The 25,394-nt window shown below is 40.3% G+C and overlaps 1 protein-coding gene across 5 annotated transcripts in view; it reads left to right on the top strand.

Moving 5' to 3' along the window:
- Nucleotides 1-25,394, top strand: part of LOC140730320 (alpha-actinin-2) — a 105,603-nt gene that overhangs the window by 30,700 nt on the left and 49,509 nt on the right. For 2 of the 5 annotated variants that reach the window (XM_073050568.1, XM_073050565.1), the window contains exons 2-11: nucleotides 2,578-2,692; nucleotides 4,566-4,685; nucleotides 5,930-6,016; nucleotides 7,502-7,589; nucleotides 10,617-10,695; nucleotides 15,335-15,416; nucleotides 17,655-17,740; nucleotides 21,647-21,739; nucleotides 22,602-22,832; nucleotides 25,194-25,341. In XM_073050568.1, coding sequence (XP_072906669.1) covers nucleotides 2,578-2,692; nucleotides 4,566-4,685; nucleotides 5,930-6,016; nucleotides 7,502-7,589; nucleotides 10,617-10,695; nucleotides 15,335-15,416; nucleotides 17,655-17,740; nucleotides 21,647-21,739; nucleotides 22,602-22,832; nucleotides 25,194-25,341 — 1,129 coding nt within the window. Of the gene's footprint in view, nucleotides 1-2,577; nucleotides 2,693-4,565; nucleotides 4,686-5,929; nucleotides 6,017-7,501; nucleotides 7,590-10,616; nucleotides 10,696-15,334; nucleotides 15,417-17,654; nucleotides 17,741-18,334; nucleotides 18,421-21,646; nucleotides 21,740-22,601; nucleotides 22,833-25,193; nucleotides 25,342-25,394 lie in introns of those variants that run through there. The other 3 variants (XM_073050567.1, XM_073050564.1, XM_073050566.1) reach the window with 2 other exon arrangements.

Genomic DNA, 25,394 nt, shown 5'->3' with positions numbered 1-25,394 from the left:
AATGGAAATCTTGTAGGAAGAAGTGCCAAGATATCAAAGGGACATTTTGGCTGTCGGTCACTATCCCATTGGATGGGCATAGCAAATACAAATTGCCGCTTTCATTTTCAAAGCTTGGGTCCATTTGACTTCTCGTATTTTTGATTTATAATTGCATTTAAAAGAAAATTGTTCAGTGTGGGAAGTTAGGCCAGGTTAAAGATGGTGGTGTTGGAGCCTGGTGAAGCCTTTGTACAACGCAAAAGTGAAGGGCCTTCAAGTCATTTGGTTATGGGATGGAATTGTGAAAGGAATGGATATACAAGGTAAAAACAACACAGAATTAGAAAACTAGAACTGACAAAGTGTCAGATATTACAAGGGATCACAGGTCTAACTGTGTTGAGACTCAATAAGGAGAGAAACATTATGGGAAGGAATGTGTTTGGTGGGACAAGAACAGGCTGAAATAATATCCTCCATGATCTTGGAGGGGGTAATAATGAGTAGTATTTGGTTGGAGACCAAGGACTGGGGGGATGATCTCCAGATGAGATGATGTCCATGACTGTCTGGGACATGGTGGCCAATGCTCACTGGGATATGGTGTTTAGGGTAGCATGAGGAGGTGTAAGAGAGCTGACATCCAGTCTCAGAGGTATTTTGCCAAATAAAATTATCATCAACCATGTCAGCAGGTTTGATAATATTGTGTTGTCGGTCTGTGAGCATTGTGCTGCATTTTAGAGGGAAGAGTGGGAGGTTATAGTTTGTACAAGCAGTGGAAATCTGGAGGTAATCAATGTCATGCTGAAAGTTGGTGGATTTATTTAGTGATAAAAGAAGCCAGAAGATGATATTCAGGTTGATCAGGGATTTGAAAATTGAGAGATGAGTTCACAATCTGAAATAATGTTCCTGGCCCAAGAAATAGAGACAGAAAATGATCTCAGCAACATGCCAGACTGAATTCATTAGGGGAGGGGTGCAGGGAGATGAAGCAGAGACTTCTGCTGAGGAATGATTCTTTGGAATCAGAGAGGATGATCGAAGTGGTGGTGAAAGCACAGCAAGGCATAAGGCCTTGGTGGAGGATTTCAAATGCATCAGTATATGTTCATTAACTTTGCCTTATTTTCCTTCCATTATGGAGGCACATGATAAAGTAGGCGACAGTCAGCATGGTTTCTTTAAGGGAAAATCTTACCTGGCAAATGTGTTGGAATTCTGAGAAGAAATAGCAAGCAAGATACAACTGGTGCATATTGTGTTCTTGGATTTTCAGAAGACCTTTGACAAAGTGCTACACATGAGGCTGCTTAACAATGCCTATGGTATTACAGGAAAGATATTAGCATGGATAAAGCAGTGGCTGATTGCAGGAGACAGAGTGGGAATAAAGGGAGCCTTTCCTCGTTGGCTGCTGGTGACTAGTGGTGTTCCACAGGGGTCAGTGTTGGGACCAATTCTTTATATGTTATCTGTCAGTGACTTGGATGACAGAATTTATGGCTATGTGGCCAAGTTTCTGGATGATACGAAGTTAGATGGAGAGACAGGTAGTTTTGAGGAAGTAGAGAGGGGATTATGAGAACGGGCAAAGAACTGGCAGATGGAGTACAGTGTTGGGAAGTGTATGGTCATGCATTTTAGTAGAAGAAATAAAAGGGTGGACTGTTTACTAAATAGAGAAAAAAATTCAAAAATCTGAGGTGCAAAGGGACTTGTGCAGGATTCCTTAAAGGTTAATTTGCAGGTTGATTCAGTGGTGAGGAAGGCAAGTGCAATGTTAACATTCGTTTCTTGAGGACTAGAATATAAAAACAAGGATGTCATGTTGAGGCTTTATAAGGCACTGGTGAAACCTCACTTGGAGTATTGTGAGCAGTTTTGGGTCCTTGATCGAAGAAAGTGCTGACATTGGAGAGGGTTAAAAGGAGGTTCACAAAAATGATTCCAGGATTGAATGGCTTATCATATGAAGAGTATTTGATGGCTCTGGCCTTGAATTCTTCTGGAATTCGGAAGAATGGGGGGGGGGGGGGGGAGGTGGCCTAATTGAAACCTATTGAAACCGATCGAATTGTGAAAGGCCTCATTAGGGTGGATGAAGAGAGGATGTTTCCTATGGTGGGGGAGTCTAAGACCAAAGGGCACAGCCTCAGAATAGAAGGGTAACCTTTCAGTGTGGAGAAGAGGAGAAATTTCTGTAGCCAAAGAGTGGTGAATCTGGAATTTGTTGTCACAGGCAGTTATGGAGGCTAAGTCATTGGGTATATTTAATGCAGAGGTTGATAGATTCTTGATTACTCAGTGCATGAAGGGATACAGGCAGAAAGCAGGAGATTGGGCTGAGAGGGAAAATGGATCAGTCATGATAAAATGGTGGACCAGACTCGATGGGCCAGGGGGCCTAATTCTGCTCCTATATCTATGGTCTAATGGTTGTCCTATTAAAAAAAAAAGCTGGACATAATGAAACAGGATATTCTATTGCTTTAACTTTACTTTCAGAAATTCAGTCTTGAGAACCAGTTACTGCATTGTTCTTCAAAACAACACAGTCATCATGTAAAAAGAATTTTTATTTTGTTTCAGACTTTCACTGCTTGGTGCAATTCACATTTGCGGAAAGCTGGCACTCAGATCGAAAATATTGAAGAAGACTTCAGGAATGGCCTTAAACTTATGTTGCTTTTGGAAGTTATTTCTGGTAAGTTGAGTCAAGTTTTCACCCCTTGATCTTGGTGATTTGGTTCATTTCTCTTGAGGGAAATTTTTAAAGTGAAATTTCACTTTGCATCCCCAACCCCACCGGCTTCTCTTTGGTGTGATGCAGCACAGAACACTGTATATCAGAATCGCGTTCAATCACCACCTTATGTTGTGAATTTTGTTAATTTTGTGGCAGTAGTGCAATGCATTACATGATAAATATAGAAATTGGATGGCAGAGGGGAAGAAACTGTTCCTGAATTGCTGAGTGTGTGCCTTCAGGCTTTTGTACCTCCTTGATGGTAACAGTGAGGCAGGGGAACAGTTGGTTAAACCTCCAGCTCTTCATCCCTATACATTTTCGCTGAATTTCTGTAAAAGGTAAACTGCAGCTTAAATTTGATACTTCAACCACTTAAGCAGTCTGCATTCACTCTGAATTCACAGCAGGTACTTGTTTGAAGACCAAAAAGCTGTACTGCCTCATGAACCAAACACAGCAAAAAGTTTATGGGCTATTAGGAAAGGAGAGAAAAATGTTCACTCTCTTACGTATTTATAAAGTGTTCTTTAAGCAATGGAATTTGAGACTTGAAAGGAAAGAAGGTTTTTGTTGAAGCACTCTGTTGAGGATGTAGTGGAACTGTGCATCCAAGATAGGTTTCAAATGGAGATGGGTCATTCTACTTGGAGAGAGATCGTTCAATGTGATCATGCAGTTGTATTTTTATGAAAATTCATTGTCATGCACACGCACACTTTATCTCATTCCTACCATTACACTGGTTGACACCAATAATGGTTCCTCCTGTATAGTTTGTTATTTTCTATTTCAGATTTGGTTTGTGGCCCAAGATTTAATGTCTCCTATTTAAGGTGTCTGAAAGTCTTCCACATTTTATTGATATCTCAACAGACTCTGGTTATATCTGTGCTTACAGAAGGCTTAAATGTATTAGAAACAAAGAAAACCTACAACACAATACAGGCCCTTTGGCCCACAATGCTGTGTCGAACATGTGCTTATTTTAGAAATTACCTAGGGTTACCCATAGCCCTCAATTTTTCTGACCTCCATGTACCTATCCAGGAGCCTCTTAATATTTTTGAGGTACTTCATCATATTTAATGCTACTTTCTATCATTCATTCCGTTTACACATCTAAATTGGCAGTTTGTGTTTTTTTTCATTTATTCAGTCCTCTAATTAGTTGATAATTATATTTCTTTAAAACTGTGTCATTTCTGAGCCTGAACATCCAAGAAGTGAGCAAGACACAAATTAGGAAGTCACTTTAGCCTCAAATTTTGTTGCCCTTCTGTTTTAAGGAATGGCTTGAAGAAAATGAGAAGGCCTCATTTTCTCATTTAAACAGAGAAAACAGAAGGGTTCCTAGCACATTTTAAATCTTTTTCCATCACCCGGAATCCCCACCACCCAGGCCATGCTCTCTTCTCCTGCTGCCATCAGGTAGAAAGTACAAGAGCCTCAGGACTTGCACCACCAGGTTCAAGAACAGTTAATACCCCTGAACCATCAGGCTCCTGAACAAAAGGGGATAACTTCACTTGCCCCTTCATTGAAATGTTCCCACAACCAATGGACTCACTTTCAAGGACTCTTCATCTTATGTTCTCATTATTTATTGCTATTTATTTATATTTACATTTGCACAGTTTGTTATCGTCTGCACTCTGGTTGAATGCCCTAGTTGGGTGGTCTTTTATTGATCCTGTTATAGTTACTATTCTACAGATTTGTTGAGTATACCCACAAAAAGATGAACCTCAGGGTTGTATGGTGACATACAAATACTTTGATAACAGCATTTACTTTGAACTTTGAGTTATGTCTCTTTTTTTTTGTACAGGTGAGCGCCTCTCAAAGCCAGACCAGGGCAAGATGCGGTTCCATAAAATCGCGAATGTTAACAAAGCTCTGGACTACATAGCCAGCAAAGGAGTAAAACTTGTATCAATTGGTGCTGAAGGTAATTTGATTGGAAAGGTTTAGCTTCTGTAAGATCAACCTCGAGAATGAGTGCCCAATAACAGGACTACTGAAGAGACCGCTAGAAAAAGTAATCCAAGAAATTTTCAGCCTCTACTCGTATCTCCTCAAATCACAATACTCTGGCTTGCATTCAGCACGTTAGAGACGTCTTCCCATCTTTGGGATTAAATCCCATTCCAATTTATTGACTGAACTGTGGGAGCTAGCCGGTTCCCTGCCCTTACTGACAGCAAGTTGCAGGCAGTTTCATTCCCGATATCACACCAACAGGATCTGAATTACACCCAAATCCCAATTTGGTTTGAACCTATGGTTACCGGAACCAGTACGCAGAGCAATTGTTCTTCATGCCCAGTTGAGAGCAGTAGTAATTGTTCGGCTATTACACTTTCTGCTCCCACAATACTACTCACTCATTTGTACAGACGCAATATGATTTTCATGTTGTCTTGTTCTGAATCTGCAGCAGAAGTACTTTGTAATTTCACATTTTTTCTTGCATTTGATGGCTGGGGTGTTGTTTAATAGTCAAGACTTGTGAGATTCACATTGATTATTGTTGGAGCTCCAGTATCTGAATGAAGTGAAACATCTATTGATTAAGAATCTTGATGAATGTTCCTCAAGAGGACCACAGCCTTGTCATTGGGTTTGGAGGCTTGCATGCCTCAATATCCAGGTCAGCTACGTTGGCTGGAGCAGGGCTTTATGCTTTGGCTCTTGGTCGGATCAAAGAGTAGAGTCCAGACTAAGAGTGGTCCACTGGTCCACCAGGTTCGGTGGGGGTGGGCAGGGGATTTCAGTTCAGGACTAACAACCCTGACTGGTAAAACAAAATTGTTGCGGAAACAGCAATGAAGAATCCTTCGACATCTGAGTGCGACAGTATTCCTGAGTCTCATCCCGGGACTTGGATGACTGACAGTAGTGAAAACCAAGATGAAGAAAGCCATGAACACCACCAGAGATGGAGGGTTTTAATTTGCTGCCCTGAACTCCGGCAGTGTAATGGGTAGTAAGTATCTGTGATGAAGGTGCAATTACCTGGATCATCATCTCTGATTTTCTTTGCACAGGTGATTTTGAATAGTTGAGTGTTTCCAGCACTTTTTATTTTATCTCATTTATTATAGTTTTACTCTGACATTAAGATCTTTATGCTGAATGGTGTGAATTTATATAACGATTCTCAGTTCTACTAACGGGCTGGTTCTATTTTAGAAATAGTCGATGGGAACGTAAAGATGACACTGGGAATGATTTGGACGATCATCCTCCGTTTCGCTATTCAGGATATTTCTGTAGAGGGTGAGTGAAAAGACTGTCCATCGAATACACCATGTTCTATGTCTCTGTGCTGTATGACTATGAATTCCAGCGATCTGGATGATGAAGCAGTTCACTGATTCAGTAAATTTGTGGATGACACCAAGACTGGGGGTGTAGTGGACAGTGAGGAAGACTATCAAAGCTTGCAGAGGGATTTGGATCAGCTAGAAAAATGGGTTGAAAAATGGCAGATGGAATTTAATGCAGACAAGTGCGAGGTGTTGCACTTTTGGAGGACCAGCTAGAGTAGGTCCTACACATTGAACGGTAGGGCACTGAGGAGTGCTGTAGTACATAGGGATCTGGGAATACTTCATTGAAAGTGGGGTCACAGGTAGATCGGGTTATAAAGAAAGCTTTTGGCACATTGGCCTTCATAAATCTATGTATTGAGTACAGGAGTTGAGATGTTGTGTTAAAGTTGTATAAGATATTGGTGAGGCTTACTTTGGAGTATTGTGAACTTTTGGTCATCTACCTCGAGGAAAGATGTAAATAAATTTGAAAGAGTCCTGAGAAAATTTAAAAGGATGTTGCTGGGATTGGAGGATCTTAGTTATAAGGAAAGACTGAATAGCTTAGAACTTTATTCTTTAGAACATAAAAGATTGAGGGGAGATTTGATAGAGGTATACAAAATTATGAGGAGTTATAGATTTTTTTTTCTACTGAGGTCATGGGTTAAGAGCGAAAGGTGAAATGTTTAAGGAGAACATGAGAGGAAACTTCTTCACTCAGAGGGTGGTGGGAGTGTGCAGTGAACTGCCAGCACAAGTGGTGGATGCGATTTCGATTTCAACATTCAGGAGAAGTTTGGATGGAAGGGATACAAGGGGCTATGGTCCAGATGCAGGTTGATGGGACTAGACAGTTTAAATGGTTCGGCACAGATTTGATGGGCTGAAGGGCATGTTTCTGCGCTGTGCGTCTCTATGACTATAGGGGATTCAAGTCAGAATGTGTATAAAATGCCAGAGGCAGGAAGTTGAAGGGTTTGGAGGAAGCTCCAAATACAGGGAAACGTCCAGCCATGAAGGAATTTGAAGATGAGGAAAGGGAATTGTAATTTGAAAATGAAGGAAAAGAATTGCTGTCTTTTGAGTCGCTGCTGCTAGCATTTGGTGGCAAAGATAGAGCCCGTTTCAATGTCACTGACTTCCATGATAACTTGGTTTCACATTGTTGTTGTGCTGAGAATGACAGCAGTGTTATTAAATCATTTTCCAGTTTGAAATTGATCTTTGCTGCAGTTTCACCTGCGGGGGAAAACGCAAAGATAATTACAATAGAAATCCTCAAAACTGTCCAAAGCACCTCTTTCTGATCGCATATAATGTGTGTTCCTGATGGGGGGAGGGCTCTGCTCATCTTCATGTAATTCCCCACCTTTTTATGCCATCTGCTGTCTGTCTCATCGATGGAACTTGTCCTGGTGTCCCCTTAAAAACGGACTTTTCTCCATAGAAACATCTGCTAAGGAGGGCCTACTGCTCTGGTGCCAGAGAAAGACTGCTCCATATAGGAACGTAAATGTGCAGAACTTCCACACAAGGTAAGTCATGCTCAGTATAGAATGCCAATTACAAGTTATAATTATCGTGCTGGAAGCATGCACACAGAATTGTGCATTCTCAGCACATAATGTTCTGACTGTGATTGGGTACGGGGCAGTGAAGTTTTCGAGTATATTCCTGTGTGCACACTCTGATTGCAGAAGAGATTAAATCATTTCCATGTGATTTTATTTTTAGTATATAAACAAAATGGCTGGCATTGCCTGTTCAGTGCTACTTTTGACTCGTCTCAGGAGAATCTGGACCAGATTGTACTGGGAGTCACCACTGCTGGGACTGATCCACCCAGTGCAGCCTTTGATTGGGACTTCCAGTGTCTTTTACTAACCTTTTCATTCTTCAGGCCCTCCACCTCCTTGCTGCTCTCCCAACTCTGAGTCTTGAGCCACAATCTCATGACTGACAACTCAGTGAACACTGTCCTCAAACAATTTTTGACTGCCCATCGGTGTTAACTTGCTGTCTCCCAATCGCATCATTTGTTGAAACAGGGATTCATCACTTTGCCTCAGACTCAGAATCAGGTTTATCATCACCAGCACGTGTTGCAAAATTTGTTAATTTAGCACCAATTCGATTGTTAACACCGATTCATTACAGTGTTCTGCTACTGTCGATTTCTCTACAAACCCACGAGGAAGCTCAAATGGCAGCTTCCATGGGTCAAAGGTGACCTGGGACTCGGGCCGGCTGGTGTTTCCAGGACTCCCTGTGAATGCAGAGCTGCGTATTTCAACAAGACGGGGTGCACAGTGGAAAATGGCATCAAAGAGCACAGGAGGTGTATCCATTTGGGTTATACTGAGAAATTGGCAGTAGCAGAACATTAAAATAACAATGGCCATGGGATTGACTTTGGCACAAGACTACTGCGTCATGCCAGTGGCTTTTGGGACTGTCTGGTGAAGGAAGTCAATGAAATAAAACTAGAAGAAAATTTTTTAACAAAGACGAAGGCCTCGTTCTAAGTAAGAACTGGAATTCAATTTTAAACAAGGTAGGAAAGTAGAAACTTGATTGGATGAAGACTAACCAATCAGGAGGCATGGACGATGGGGGTATAAATACCACCAGGCTAGACATGCCCAAGCATCATCCCTGATGAAGTTGACAGAGTTTGACATCGAAACATTGGTTAAAATCAGTACCTGTACCCATCTGGAAGCCCAAAAAGAGTTTATTCGTCATATATGCTGGGAAAGCACAAGATCCTTTTTCATTCCTCTATGATTCTCCAAAAAAAAATGTACTTTGTCTGTCCTTGGATTGATAGGATTTAAGGAAATAGTACATATAGAGAATCAAGTCTAATGGAAGTTTTAGAAATGCATAATACTACTTTTTTTATATCTTGGAATTTACAGGGCATGCGTCCATTTGAAACTGATGCATGATTGTGTCCTCATCTTGTTACTCCATAATATAGCTTTGCTTTGAACCTGCTGCAGAGTACAATCCCAGTATCAGGTGTCAAAGTGCAAAATTAGAGAATGCTTAGTACAACTGTGCTGAGGTTTGGAATAGCATAACCTTGGGTTCTGCATATCATGTCCTCTTGCAGGCAATGCAGTGGTGTGGTTTCTGGAATGAAGGGACTCGTGCATTCCCCTAGTTCTGGATTCTCTCACCAGAGGAAGCATCCCAATGACATCTTCCTTGCTGAACCCCATCAATGTTACTGAACAAAATCACTGCTTGTTCTTTTAAGCCACAGACAGCATAAGATCTGTTTACTGAATAAATAGTCAATGGGCCTATTTTGTCTGGAGCGTAGAAGTACAAGAGGTGATTTTGTACTTTCCAATGTAATTCTGAGGTGGAGGGGGAGTGGCTTGATGCTCTGATAATCTGCCTCCTCAGCTGAGGTTAATTGGAATAAGGGGCATATACTTGGGATAAATGGTGATCCAATCATATCTGAGCTGAAGGAGGGGCTCTTTCTTCTGGGCTGGTGAACTTTGAAAATCTCTACCCATGGAAATGTTCTGCTGAATATAAAATATATTTGGATTGTAGACTGCAGGAGAATTGGGCAATGGGGGAGAGTGGGAGGCAACGGACCAGAAAGTGAAGTTGAGGTCAAAATCAGATCATCTATGATCCTAGTGCATAGTTGTGCAGATTGTGGATGATCTACAACCTATTCCCCTTGACCCTTTGTTGCTCTTTCCTTCTCATTTCATAGATTTGTAATTGGGTTGTAATAATTACAACTTTGTCTACTGTTAGGTTGTATATAATTGTGCCAATGATAGGAGGATATAATAAAGCAATATGTTTCAAAGTTACTTAATTACTATTTGCCTGGGCTCCCATATCTTCCCCCCACGCACTTGGGAAGTTCCTTTTACTATGGATTGTCTTACTGAAACAATTAAGAACCAATGAAAGCACAGCTGTATGAACCTGTGATCTGTTGGGTTTTTGTGTGTAAGGGGAGGTTGGGGGTTTGGTGCTACTGTTGTCATTCTTTTCTGTGAGTAAGGGGGATTGTTATGTGTAGGGGTTCGGTCATGTTGGGGTCTGCGAGGTTGTTTCTTTTTTGTGCTGGGGGGGAGTTGATTTTCTTTCAACATCCATGGTCTTTCTGTGTATAATGGTAAAGACAAATAGCAGAGTTGTATTGTACATGTATACTTTCACAATAAAATGTAACTTTGAACCTCCCTAAATGAATATTCAACATTATCAACAAATACATGGAAGGCTCTTGGTATTTATTTACCTTCCAGTTCAGCTGTTAACTGTCTTGCATTTTCTTTCCTAAAAGTGTGCATTGGAAATTACTTCCTGCTTAATGAACATGTTATAGTTGTATGTTATTATTTTAAAGCTGTTTATTCACATAAATTTGTTCCTTCTGACACACTGTAATAGGACATCTGTATTGGAATGGATATATAGATTTTTAAACAAATTGGAGGATGCTGGTATAGATCCTCTATTTATTTGAAACTTGATGCTGTAATTTATACTTAAATTCTTGTTTGGTCTCATTTGTAAAGCTGGAAAGATGGCCTTGCTCTCTGTGCGCTCATCCACAGACACCGACCTGACCTTATTGACTACTCCAAGCTGCAAAAGGTCATCTGACTCTCTGTCTTGTTAGCATGCTGATGTGCCATATGTGCTGCTTGCTCTTTATGCATGTCCCGTTGGAAGAGATTGTTTCCATTGGCCAAGCTGGACAACTTTGAATGCTAAGTGAGAATACTATATAGCTAGCTAAATCTGATTTCCAAAAGTCCTTGGAAATGTGCCATGAATGCTTGTGTATTTTGCTTGTTTATAAATTGTGTTCATCTGCTATGTACTGTTTATTTTCTTCATCTCTTCTTTCATAAATCCATTGGTAGTGGTGATATCACGGCCTCCACGTAGAACAAGCACTAAACTCCCATATTAAACTTTATTCCTCTCACTGTGTCCGTGTGTCAGTATTGATCTGTTCTTAATGCTGCAGGTTGCAGTTAATGTTGTTTGTAACTTGTTGGGAAAACTGGGTCAGATAGTCGCAGAAGTTCATGGGTCTTTCACAGATAAAGTTCGCAAATGTAGTTCCGCTGTTTAAGAAAGGAGGGAGGCAGCAAAAAGAAAATTACAGACCTATTAGTCTGACATCGGTAGTTGGAAAGTTATTGGGGTTGATCCTCAAGGACAAGGTTATGAAATACCTCGAGGTGCATGACAAGATAGGCTTCATGGTTTCATGAAGGGAAGATTCTGCCTCACCAACCTATTGGAATTTTTTGAGGTAGTCTCAAATAAGATTGACAAGGGAGAGGCTGTGGATGTTGTGTATTTGGATTTTCAAAAGGCCTTCGATAAAGTGCTGCATAAGAGGCTGCTTAATAAGGTGAGAGCCCATGGAATTACAGGAAAGATATTGGAATGGGTGGACCATTGGCTGATAGGCAGAAAGCAAAGGGTGGGAATAAAGGGATTCTATTCTGGTTGGTTGCCGGTTACTAGTGGTGTTCCGCAGGGGTCGGTGTCGGGGCCTCTTCTTTTTACACTGTATATCGATGATTTAGGTTATGGATTAAATGGTTTTGTGGCTAAGTTTGCGGATGACACCAAGAAAGGTGGAGGAGCAGGAAGTGTTGAAGAAACAGAAAGGTTACAGAGAGACTTGGTCAGTTTAGGAGAGTAGAGAAAGAAATGGCAGATGAAATACAATGTTGAGAAATGTACAGTTGCACATTTTGGAAGAAGAAATAACCAGGCAGATTATTATTTAGTTGGGGAGAAAATTCAAAAATCGGAAGTGCAAAGGGACTTGGGAGTCCTCATGCAGGATTAACCACCAGGTTGGATCGGCAGTAAGGAAAGCGAATGCTATGTTGGCATTCATTTCAAGAGGAACAGTGTATAAGAGTAAGGAGGTGTTGATGAGGCTCTATGGGGCACAGGTGAGACCCCATTTGGAATACTGTGTGCAGATTTGGGCCCCGATCTTAGAAGGGATGTACTGATGTTGGAGAGCGTGCAGAGAAGATTTATGAGGATGATTCCTGGAATGCAGGAGCTAACATATGAGGAGCGTTTGTCAGCTCTTGGACTGTATTCATTAGAGTACAGAAGAATGAGAGGGGATTTAATAGAAACATTTTGAATGTTGAAAAGTTTGGACAAGAGTAGATGTGGAAAGGCTGTTTCCCTTCATGGGTGAGTCCAGGACAAGAGGCCACAGTCTTAGAATTAGAGGGTACCCATTTAAAACAGATGAGAAATTTTTTTTAGCCAAAGGGTCATGGATTTATGGAATTCCTTGCCATACAGCTGTGGAGGCCCGATCACTGAGGGTGTTTAAGGAGGAGATAGGTATCTAATTAGTCAGGGTATCAAGGGATCTGTGGAAAAAGCCGGAAATTGGAACGAGATGGAAGAATAGTTTAGCTCATGGTGGAGTGGTGGAGCAGACTCGATGGGCTGAATGGCCTACTTCTGCTCCTTTGTCTTGTGATAAAATGGAGAGTTACTTTCAAATAGAAATAAAAATTACTACAAAGTAACTAACTATTAGAAATGTACCTGTGGATGTTATGGATTTGGAGAAGTATTAGTTTTAACAAAAACTTAACACCAAAGACTTTTCTCCCTAAGGCTATTTTCTGCAGGGTTCTTTCTATCTGAGGTTTTGTTTTTGACTGATTGTCAATAGGGTATACCATATGTAATGTGTAACATGTTTAACTTTAGCATTTGGAGATCCTTAATTTGTTTTCCCAGAAGAAGGCAATGGCAAACCATTTCAATAGGATTTGCCAAGAACAATCATGGTCGTAGACCTTGATTGCCCATGTCATGTGACATGGTACATAATGATGATGCATACGTTTTTAATGTTTGCCGAAAGCTTGGCCTTGCACTTAAGAACTTACCAAATGATATTGGTCTAGAGAAGAAGCAGAAAGTTGAGATATTTACTTTGGTCATTGTTAAGTGCATTTCCCATTACTGTCCACCATGAGAACTTAAAGGATGATCTGAAAACCAAACATTGTCAAGTGTTGTATACAGATCTACACGTCTGAAGTAAAGCTGCTTACTTGTGGAGTGGTTGGGGCATTTTGTCCTGCTTTTAAAGCTTTTGCCATTTTCTAGTGAAAGAGTTTAGAACCTTTCTTCTGCTCATTTCTCCAGTTTGGAGGGCAATGTCTCATCCAGTCAAACCTACTGGGGCATTGGCCGCAAACAGTGGCTTACCAGAGTCCTCCTGTCCTGGGCCATGGAGGGCTATGTGAGAGAATGGTAGCCTACCCTGGGATCTGGTTTTTTGACCTCAAAAGACTTCATAGTAAATAGTAAAGTGATGCCTCGGTAATGTAGCGGTCAGACTTCAGAGTTCAATTCTGGTGTCCTCTGTAAGAAAGTTTGTACGTACTTCCTGTGTGTACGTGTGTTTCCTCCAGGTACTCTGGTTTCGTCCCACAGTCTAAAGACGTACCAGTTAGTGAGTTAATTAGTCATTGTAAATTGTCCTGTGATTAGTCTGGGGTTAAATTGGGGGGTTGCTGGATGGCATGAGTTCAGAGTTTTATCTCTAAATAAAACAAAAAGTAAATAAATTGCTTTCAGTGGGGATCAATTGCCTTTTGCCTTGAGTAAAGCTTCTTGAGTCAGTGTCTCAAGTTTGAGGATGAGCAGTTGTTGCAAAAAATAGCAGAAGGCTTCATTAATGAAAATAATGCTCACTCACTCCAGTGAGTGATGGGATCTGTGCCCATTTGGCCTCCTGCTAAATGAATAGCTTCCAATTGTATTTTGGGCCTGTAGTGATGAGGGTGATACTTGTGCTGTTAATGATGTTGCCAAATAAAGGCCAATGAAATCACTACCTTTGTGCTTAAATTAATGACTGTGCTGCATTGCTGCCCATAGTTAAATTGACAAGCCAGTATAATTGAAATTAAGAAATAAAAATTCAACTACCTTTACTCTTCGCCATTTTCTAATGCTGTCTTGTTTATCAATTGCCTACCTTAAAGAGTTTTGTTTCTTATGATATCAATCCTCTTTATTCTCTCACTGCATGCTTGCTCATCTGTCCTGTTGCTGCACTGTGACTGTTGATTTGCACACGTGCATGTAGTTAGAACAGGTGAACATGTAATGCCTTCATTTGCATACAAAGGACTGATCTTATTATATGTGACAAGCTGTGTGTGGTACTTAACCTGCACCTGCCTTTGAATATCGCAAAATATGCTTTAATATTAATGCATGTTATAAAAGCAAATTAAGAAAAATCTGGGTTGATATTGATATTGTACGGTAATATAAATTGGGTGTTTGTCAAATAACCCAGTTCACGTCTCTGGTATTAAATATTTATTAAAGTTAATGGAGGAAATAATGAAAAGTTCACGGTCACCTATTTTTCAGTGTTCTGCAAAGACAAAATCTATGACATGAAGTTTTCGGTTTTGCACCTGAGTACTCGTTGCTGCACACTGCCATTGTGTCCACAGGGTTTAGAAGCCATGCAAGTCGAAATATCAGTTTCAGAAGTGCTAAACCAAGGCAGTTTCATTGTTCTTCTGGTGAATACATTGGATATTACAAATATCTCGACTTTTCCCAGGAGCAGAACTTGATTTACTGTTCCATCATAAATACTTAAGAATCCCTAAAGCTATCAACATTCTAAAAATATAATGTCTGTTCCAAACTTGCACTTAATTAATGTGCTCACGTTTTCCTCTGCTACTTTATTTTTTGACCTCATTAAAATTTTTGGTCCTGTCTAAGGAGCCAACGAGAAGTCTTATAAAAGTGCTTATAGGTAAACAAAGTTCATTCATTTTCCATTACACTTCAGTTCTGCACTTGGTTTCAGGTACATAGCTCTGCATTTGAAGCTGGCCATTCAGAAACAAATTTGTTAGCGATAGAAAGTAACCATTACAATTATGTGAAATAATGCTACATTAATTTCCATTGAAATCCTTTATATATACAAGATAATAGAATTCCATTTGTAACCCGACTTTTAAATAATATTGATATCTTGGTCCCTCATGATGTTTGTAATTATCAATCTAAAGGAATCATACCCGGGTTAAGATAGATTACTCAGTTTTTAAATTAAATTGATGACTATTGACTACACATAACATTTGGCTGTATACTATGCCTTGGTAGATGGATGCATTGCAATTTTCTGACAGGGGTTGTATTTCTGAGTAACAATCACTGAGTAACTCTCTCCTGTATATAGGATGATGCCCTTTACAACTTGAACCTTGCCTTTGAGGTCGCAGAAAAGGAACTGGATATTCCAAAAATGCTGGATCCAGAAGGTAATGAGTTCTCTTGTACAGGGGTTCTCCCTTTCCTCTTGTAACCACTATCTGGAATGCAAATATCAACAACTGTGGGGTAGAAATTGGGAAACTGGTAGTGACAGAACAGGTGCCAAGCCTGATTTCTTTGGGATTCTCAAATGTGTATTTAAGCCACAACAGCCATCTGCAAAAGGTACTACCGTAATTTCAGGATAAAAACTTGCCTGAAGGTTAATTGATCCTTTAAGTTCACAGCATTTGCAGCTAACATCCCTTTTCTTCCACTTTCACCTCAATATGCAGCCTCCCCAAATACTATCATCTCAGTGGGGGGGAGGAGTGGATGAACATGATCATCTCATTTAACTTTACATACCAGAATGCCGTCTGGTAGCTCACCCATTCCCCATTCATCTTTGTGTCGGGGGGGGGGGGGGGGGGGGGGTTACTAATCATCTTTATAGAGTTTGAACGAAAGCAGTTTTCCCCTATAAACTTTTCAATAGTTTTAAAAAGAAAGGTTAAGTTTTGAAACCATAATTATTCCCTTAATTTTATTCTGTTAAGTTCTGTAATTTTATTGTTTCAAATACTAAATAAAATATGAGCATGTGAGAGCATAGATATCAAGTGGAGTTCTAGGAAAAATGACAAATTCTGCCAGTTTACTGGTGCATAGGTGATACTATTTTTCAAGTTTCCACCCCATCCCTTTGTACTTTTAAAGATAAGTTTTAAAGTGACGGTGTGAAATTTTAAATCTATAGCAAGGAAAGCAACCAACATTCATAATTTTAAAGTGGGAACAAAAAAGGGACAGATGTTGGTATCTTCTCTGATCTGTATTTCATAACAAAAGCACTTGTAAAGTGAGGGCACTAGGTTACAAAGCTGTAAGCACGAGAGATTCTGCAGATGCTGGAAATCTTGAACAATACACACACAATACTGGAAGGACATAGATCAGACAGCATCTAGAGGGGAACAAACAGTTAACATTTCAAGCCGAGACCCTTCATCAGGACTGGAAGGGAAGGAGGCAGAAGCTAGAATAAGGTGGTGGAGGGGAAGGTGTGCAAACTCTCAGATGATGGTGAGACCAGGTGAGGGGGAAGGTAGCTGGGTGGGGGAGGGTGAATCAGAAGTTGGGAGGGGATTGGTAGATGAGGCGAACAGCTGGAAAAGAGAGAACGTAAGATGAGAGGAGAGTGGACTCTGGGAGAAAGAAGGAAGAGGGGAACCCAAAGGGAATAATGGGCAAGTGAGCAGAAGAAAAGTAATGGGGAAGAGGGGAGATATTAGCTGAAGTTTGAAAAACTTCATACCATCAGGTTGTAGGATACCCAGTGGAATATGAGATCTTGCTCCTCCAACCTAAGTTTGGCTTCATGATGGCAGTTGAGGAGGCCATGGGGTAGCAAAAAAAAAAATAGGCATGATCTCCTGGTAGCAAAAACAAAGTGTGGACTCCTTTAGGTTGTTGAGACCCAATGCAGATTGAAGAACTATTTATCAAGCCCTTCTGCACTGTCCATCACAAAAGGCAGGACCTCCCAGTGGTTGCCGAGTTCAGTTCAGCTTCCCATTCCCCTTCTGACACGTCTGCCCATAGATAGTGTTTTAAAAGGATGTGGAGATAAGGCAGGTGGTTGGAGTTTGTGAAGTGATCCTACTGCCCTCAATCCAGGCACGTGTCCTGAAATATGCTTCTTGATTCATCGTGGAAAAAGTCTAGTCCAGTTTATTGTCATTTAACAATATACATGTATATAATTTATATAGAAACGAGACAATGTTTCTCCAAAGCAGGGTATAAAGCACAGTAGTATACAAAACACATAATAACTTGTGAAAAAGGACAACAAAAGGGAACTTAACAAAGCATTCAGAAAAAGTTCCTGATTATTTTCATATTTTGCAGCAATACCTTTAGGCTAGTGTATTAGCAATAAATAGTCTATTCAACAAATTTCTGAGTTTATCATGTTTTTGTTGTAGGGATGGTGTTATTTTTTGCCTTTAGTTGAGATGGAAGGAGCAGTGAACGCTAATGTTCTGGTAACAGTTCGTTGTGGTCTTAAACATCTTCCTTTTCAGTGGAAATAAGATTTGGCACTGATACAAATCATCTGCTATTACTCACTGGCTTCTTCAAATGTGCTGGCGATGGTGCCTGATTTTCGTGATCTTTCCTTGTCCAACGTAACAACCTAACTCGATGCTTAGTAAAGTTACAATTTTCTTTCTGTACAGATTTTGTAAATGCAGCAAGACTTGACGAAAGGGCTGTTATGACTTATGTTTCCTGTTACTACCATGCGTTTGCAGGTGCAAGGAAGGTGAGGTCAAAAGCTGTGGGACGTCTGGACACTTGACTTCCAACTTTCTGATTTCTAGCTTCTACATTCTCCATTGTTTACTCAGCTGGACTGCTCATTATTTTTCCCACTTTTCAGTAGTTTTAGACTCTCTGATTTCTGGCATTTTCTTTATTGCCATCTGATCGGTTTTCCAATTTTTCGTATACTTCAGCTGTCAGTGTTAATTTCTCCATCTGAGAAATAAAGTCTAATTGTTTGCAGCCATTGGAGGTCTCCTAAAAGGCAGTCTGATGAAGGATGATCCAGTTAACATAATGTCCGAACATGCCAGTTAACCTACCAACGTCATACTGCATTAGTTCTATTGATCATTCGGAATGAAATACAGCCATTGTACAACAGGAGAGACTTTCTTTTAAGAGTCCTCGAAGTTTTATTCCATTTGTTCATTCTAGAGATGGAAGGATTGAGGTGAAAGTATCATTTAATGAACTGTAGTCCTGGTGTGTAATTTAAAAAAAACAAAGACTACTATGTTGCACCTTGATTATTCCACCTTTGTTGTCATTCTCTTCCCTTTTTCGTCATTTTATTATTTATCATCCTCACCAGATATTGTGAACACACCAAAACCTGATCAGAGGGCTCTTATGACATATGTTTCCTGTTTCTATCATGCTTTTGCTGGAGCAGAGCAGGTATTTGCTGTGTTGCCTCTGATTTTTGCTGGAATGTATTTCGCTTGTGTCTGCATGCCCTGCTTTACATTGATTCTCCAACCCTGATGTATTATTCATAGAGTTCTTGAAAAGTACACCACAGAAATGGGCCATTTGGCCCATCTAGTCTGTGCTGAGCCATTTAAACTGCCTACTCCCACTGACCTGAACCGGGACCATAGCCCTCTATACCTCTACCGTCCAAGTTTTGCTTAAATGGTGAAATCGATCTTGCATGCACCACTGGCAGCTTGTTCCCTACTCTCACAATCCTCTAATTGAAGAAGTTTCCCCTCCTGTTCCCCTTAAACTTTTCACCTTGCATCCTTAACCCATGACTTCTGGTTGTAGTCTTACGCAGCCTCAGTGGCAAAAGCCTGCTTGCATTTACCCCTCATAATTTTGATATCTTTATCAAATCTCTTCTCAGTCTTCTATGTTCTAAGGAATAAAGTTGGAACCTATTTAATCTCTCCTTATAACTGAGATCCTCCAGACCCAGCAATATCCTTGTTCATGTTCTCTGTACTCTGTCAAACGTCTTTACACCTCCTGTGGGTAGATGTGCATGATTCACATTGACCCCATCATTATTTACATGACAGATAGTTATTGCTAAAATTCCAGTTGCCAACACAGCACTTGGTATGTTACTGCAATGCAAGGGAAGAATTCATTTCTGCAGCAAGTACTGTGGGGGTTTTGTTGTGAATGGGGTACCTGCTTTATCAGCTACGTAGAGCAAGAGATGACAATATGAATCAACGTTTTGGTCACTTGTGTCCTCTGTCAGGAAGGCAAAATCTGTTGCGAGCTGAGTTGCGGAAATCAGGGAAGCAGGGTCTGCTGAATCTTTGGTACGCCAAGTGTTATCCAGGTGAGGTACTGAAATATATCAGTGCCAAGGAACTGTGTCCCTGTATGAACTGGTACCTCTTAGAAAAGATGGGAGAAGTGGAAAGAATATCAGACATGATGAATGTGATCTGTCTCAGTACAGACACCATTGGCCATTGTGCCTCATTTTCTAATCTACATCCCTGTTAATCTAGACTTCTCACGAAGAGCTTGGCCTTATCATTTTGCAGCTGTGTCCCATAACAGTGATGTTGGTTTTCTGCCCTTGTGTTTGTAGAACATGTCTCAGGCTGTTTTTAATTTTAAATAATGATGGGTCAATATTGCCTGATTTTTAAAGGAATAAACGAGCCAATGCTGGATCTGATCCTTGCGGTTCTTCCAGGATTCAGGAATGATGAGTAATCTTAATTCCAAGATTTCAGTTTATTTTAGAGTAGAAACAAACATACAAATATTGAGCAAACTAAATAAAGAGCTGAGAAATTATGCTATGGGGTGTAAGACCATACAAATTGTTAGAAAGTACAAATCTTAGTAAAAAGTTTTGTCTAAAGAAACAGTGGTTTCAAACATTAAGCTCTTGTGACATTGGACATAAAGCTTTAAACAATTCCAATCTTCATGTCAAGCTTAGAAAATATTGGGATGTTTGTACTGAAGATTGGTTGAGATTGTGGAAGAAATGCAATCTTAATGTGAAAGTCTGGGGCAGCTGACCTTTTAAATAAGCAAAAAAAAAACAGATTGTAAATGCAACCTATGCACGAATTTCTCCTACTGTAGGTCAACTTTTATAGGCAACAAGCTCAATCTAAGAATGTTTTATTTTCTATCATTTCAGTTTTTCAAAATATACATTTGGTTACATCATATGATTTAACAATAGGTAAAAACAGTTTATATCAGTATGTTGCATTCTCATTAAATATCTATCACCCAAAGCTTTCTTTCAGACTTCAGTGATTCCCAAGGCTGGTAAGAAATAGAAAAGAGTTGCTTCCTGAAAAGTAGGTCCAATTAATTAATTGTGGTTTAGATCAACTATTAATCTACGGGCTTTAGGCATTGCTATACAATGCTCTGGATTTCCAGCATCTGCAGAATCTCTTGTGTTATTGGTATACAATGATTTATTTTCAAAAGAGTTGCCATATTAGGATGAGAATGGATGTACAGTGGAACAATGGAAAGGTAGTGTGAAGTAATAGAGAAGGAAAGGAAGAGAAAAGTGGGTAGGAAAGGCAGATATGAAGAGGGAGAGCAGAACTGAGTGGTCTAAGAGAAATTCTTGATATTTCTAATGATTGAAATATTGAAGATTTGAGCGTACTGTGGATAAAAATCAAACACAATACTGATCTAAAAGTCTTAATGTAGGTATAATGTATAGGAAACCCAGAGACTGAGTTAGACATGTGTCAGATGTGGTACTGGATGAAGACAGAAGGCCGGGCCTCTGCACATCTCAAGTCCCACTGCAGGTTGAGGTGCAACAACAGATCATAGGATGTGAGGTTAGTTACAAGCAGATTTTTTTTTCCATCTTGCCACCCGTCCACAGCAGGCCCACTTCACAAGAAATTGGAAATTTAAATTCACTTTAGGGAGGAGTTTCAGACCAAGAAAGTCAACGTCTGTCTTAAATTAAGTTAGACCTTAAGGCATAAATGAAACTTGTGTGCAAATCCACCTTCCTACCATCTCTACTTGATGTACTTTCCTTTCTCCCTAACTACTGTTCCATACAGATACACAAAGGAGCCCCAGACATTTTGTTATTAATATCAATATTATAGGATCCTTGAATTGTACAGCGCAGAAGCAAGCCCCTTTGGCCTACCGTGTCCATGCTACCCATGTTGGACATCTCTGCAAATCCCATTTGCCTGCGTTATCTCTGTATACTCTGAATTACCAAGGCTTCACAGTATTGATTAACAGTTTTGTGTGCTTTAAGCTATTTCAGCATGCTTAACATAATGTTGCACATAATCTTTTCAAACTTCAAAGTGAACCTAAAGTTGGATAAATTGATCAATGCAGGGTTTTCTTCACGTTTTGGACTTTAATTATGCTTTTGTTGTTCTCTGCAATGTGAACACTTGCTGCCTGGGAGCATCTTAGCTAAATGATCATTGTCACATGTACCAAAATACAGTGGAAATCATGTCTTGCATACTGTTTCTACAGATCTATTTGTTGCAATAGTGTGTAAAGTTAGTACAAAGTAAAACAATAGCAGTGTAGAATACAGAATTACTTTCCTGAGCAGAGCTGTTCTACCACTTTTCTGTACTGCTCTGTGGGTATGTTTGTGTCTCAAATAGTTTATTTTTAATCGCAGGCTGAGATGGCTGCTAACAGAATTTGCAAGATACTGGCGGTTAATCAGGAGAATGAAAAATCAATGGGAGATTATGAGAAGCTGGCCAGCGAGGTAAACTCAGACTAAATTCAACCTTCCCTCCCTTTTAAGCTAACAACTTGCATGCCTGTAGGAGAAAACCTGAGCAGCCAGAGGAAACCCATATGAAGAACATGCAAACTCCACATGAACAGCACTGGAGGTTGGTATTGAACCTGGGTCACTGGAGCTCTACTGGTTTGCACGACTGCATTGCCCTGAGTAACTGTAGATGTTCCATTTGGTGATCTCCCCAGTCGATCACTGAATATACTCATGTATTTTTTTTAACATTTTCTCAATAAGTGGGCTTATGCCTGCAATAACAATGCTCAGTGTGAGTGTGAAACATGGACAGTTCCAAAAAAAAATCCGTGCAATCTCTTCAGAATCATGAGAGCAGAATTAGCAACATGCTGTCCCGTGATTTCTGCTGATGCAAATACCTGTCATTGTCTTAGACATAAGTGGAGAGATGGGGATCTGCCTCCCATTGAGAGCCATTAAGCCATGTAATAGGCGCAACAAACCCTTTGGCCCTGCTCATCTGTGTCATCTCAGCTCGTCCCATGTGGCCTATATCACTCTAAACCTATCCTTTCGATGCACTGTACCTGTCCAAAAATCTATTAAATGTTGTACCTGCCTCTACCACTTCCTCTTTAACGGCTCATTCCATAGACTCTCTATTCTCTGGTTGGGAAAGGTTTCCCAAAAGGTCCCTTTCAAATCCTTCCCCACATTCTCTTCACCTATGCCATTTAGTTTTAGACTTCCATACCCTGTTTCAATCGGAGGAAGTATCTCAAAGGGATTGCAAAGGTGTTGAAGTCAGGCGGTGGCAGGAACTTGTACTGTAATTCTGATTGGTGAGCTGAATTCCTGTCCCCGGCAGCTCCTGCAGTGGATTAAGAGGACCATTCCCTGGCTGGAAAATCGGACCCCGGAGAAGACCATGCAGGCCATGCAGCAGAAGTTGGAGGATTTCCGAGACTATCGCCGTCTGCACAAACCCCCCAAAATCCAAGAGAAGTGTCAGTTGGAAATCAACTTCAACACTTTGCAGACCAAGCTGCGGATCAGCAACAGGCCAGCCTTCATGCCTTCTGAGGGCAAAATGGTTTCAGTAAGTCATTGGAAAAGCCATTGTCAGATTTGAGATTTCAGTGTTAAATTTCAGTCAGGTAGTTTCAGTACTCATGCCTTCAGAGGGCAAAATGGTTTCAGTGAGTCGTTCAAAAAGCCATTGTGAAATTTTCAGTTTAAGGTAGTTAATTATATTTTGAATGGCCGGTGGCTTTACAGAAAAGCTGCTTGATTTCTCATTATGGCCCGTAACAGCATTGTTGTAAGGTTCATACTTTGTTGGAAGTTTTGGTGGCTGAAGTAGCTGTTTTATTTTGCACAGTGCCAGAGTATCACTAATCCTCACCTTTGTCCATTGAGGCCGGCAATATTTATCAATTGTCATTGAATTGTAGGATTGTTGCAACATTGAAGAAAACAATTCAGCCCATTGTGTCTATGCCAGATTCCAGTCGGCAGATCCAATCTCATCATAGTTCCCTGTTCTTTATTTCCCTGGTTGTTCCTTATTAATACACTCAATAAAAACCAGTGAGGGAGAAAACAAAAATATACTGGTTAAGAACTATCAGAGGGCTAGCATTTTATGTTGACCCCTTTTGAAGTTGAGATAAAACTTTCTTTATCCTGAAGTAAATTATTGTTGCAGGGTTGTTGGGTCAGAAATAAATACTTTAAAATACAAAATGCAAGCAGTGAGGTATGAAAAGAGTACAAAATATTCATTGAAAAGTAATAGTGCAAAATACAGATGTGGAATGAAACCATATACGGTACTTGCATACTTAAGGAGGAGGAGTTGTGTCTTACAGCCACAGGGAGAAAGGATTAAGGTTTGATGATTCAGTGATTTTCACCATCTCAGTAATCTGCTGAATAAGTAACCTCCTGGATTTCAATAACCATTTCTTGTTAATCAGTCCTCTCATTCTTTACGGAAACTCTTGTTTCTGTAAGGATTGTACTCAAAGGAGACCCTGAAATCAATGCATTGGGTAGCTGAAATTAAATAGCTATATTGTAAACTGCTTGTTAGCATGTGTAGAACAGCAAAATAAATTACAGCTAATGATGCATTGGAATATGCATTTGTTTATTGTGAATATAACAAAGACTTTAGTCCTCCCTCCTGTCTGACCTTTTTTGTCTTTTTGTGTGATCTCTTTTACTTCCAGTGAAAAGACAACATTGCAGAAGTTCACAATTTCAGGAATAGTTTTGCACTTTTTACATTAAAAATACAAATTATGGGCAAATTAAACTGCTCCACCATTCAGCTAAGTCGTGATCTGATCTTAATGTTACATTCCGTCTACCCACAGTAAAGATGAGTTTTGTGAGAACTCTAAACTTTGTGAGTTAAAATCACGTTGAGAATGAGTGTTAACATGTGAAGTAAAAGACAATAGACAATAGGTGCAGAAGTAGACCATTCGGCCCTTCGAGCCTGCACTGCCATTTTGAGATCATGGCTGATCAACTACTAGCAATACCCGGTTCCTGCCTTGTCCCCATATCCCTTGATTCCCCTATCCATAAGATACCTATCTAGCTCCTTCTTGAAAGCATCCAGAGAATTGGCCTCCACTACCTTCCGAGGCAGTGCATTCCAGACCCCCACAACTCTCTGGGAGAAGAAGTTTTTCCTTAACTCTGTCCTAAATGACCTACCCCTTATTCTCAAACCATGCCCTCTGGTACTGGACTCTCCCAGCATCTGGAACATATTTCCTGCCTCTATCTTGTCCAATCCCTTAATAATCTTATATGTTTCAATCAGATCCCCTCTCTCAATCTCCTTAATTCCAGCGTGTACAAGCCCAGTCTCTCTAACCTCTCTGCGTAAGACAGTGCAGACATCCCAGGAATTAACCTCGTGAATCTACGCTGCACTGCCTGTACAGCCAGGATGTCCTTCCTTAACCCTGGAGACCAAAACTGTACACAATACTCCAGGTGTGGTCTCACCAGGGCTCTGTACAAATGCAAGAGGATTTCCTTGCTCTTGTACTCAATTCCCTTTGTAATAAAGGCCAACATTCCATTAGCCTTCTTCACTGCCTGCTGCACTTGCTCATTCACTTTCAGTGACTGATGAACAAAGACAAGATGGAATAAAAAGAAAGGAAAGTATCTGTCATGATGCTTTCTTCTGCAAAAACAGGCAGAGTTTTAGCTACTTTCTGATGTTGAGAAATAGCTATTTGAGATATTTATAGGAAGGTGAAGTCCTAGGTTTCTTTTGGTATTCCTGTGATCTATTCAGGATTTTTCTTAGCAGTTCCTTGGGTTTGGGTTGTGATCACAAATGATTTGATTTGCAGGGAGAGGCTTGGGAAGAACAAAGCAAAACAATTCATTTCTCCTATTCCCTCCCTCCTCACCCACTCCCCAAATCCAGGATATTGCAAGTGCGTGGCAGCGTCTTGAGCAGGTAGAAAAAGGCTATGAGGAATGGCTCCTGAGTGAAATAAGAAGGTTGGAGCGTTTGGAGCACCTTGCTGAGAAGTTCAGACAGAAAGCCACATCTCAGGAAGTATGGTCACATGGTAAGGAACCATCTGGAAAAACAATCTATGTCTTTGCATAGTTATATCTCTAT

This window comes from Hemitrygon akajei, chromosome 7, assembly GCF_048418815.1.
Source record: "Hemitrygon akajei chromosome 7, sHemAka1.3, whole genome shotgun sequence".
NCBI classification, from domain to species: domain Eukaryota; kingdom Metazoa; phylum Chordata; class Chondrichthyes; order Myliobatiformes; family Dasyatidae; genus Hemitrygon; species Hemitrygon akajei.
This window is presented reverse-complemented; position numbering and strand designations above follow the sequence as displayed.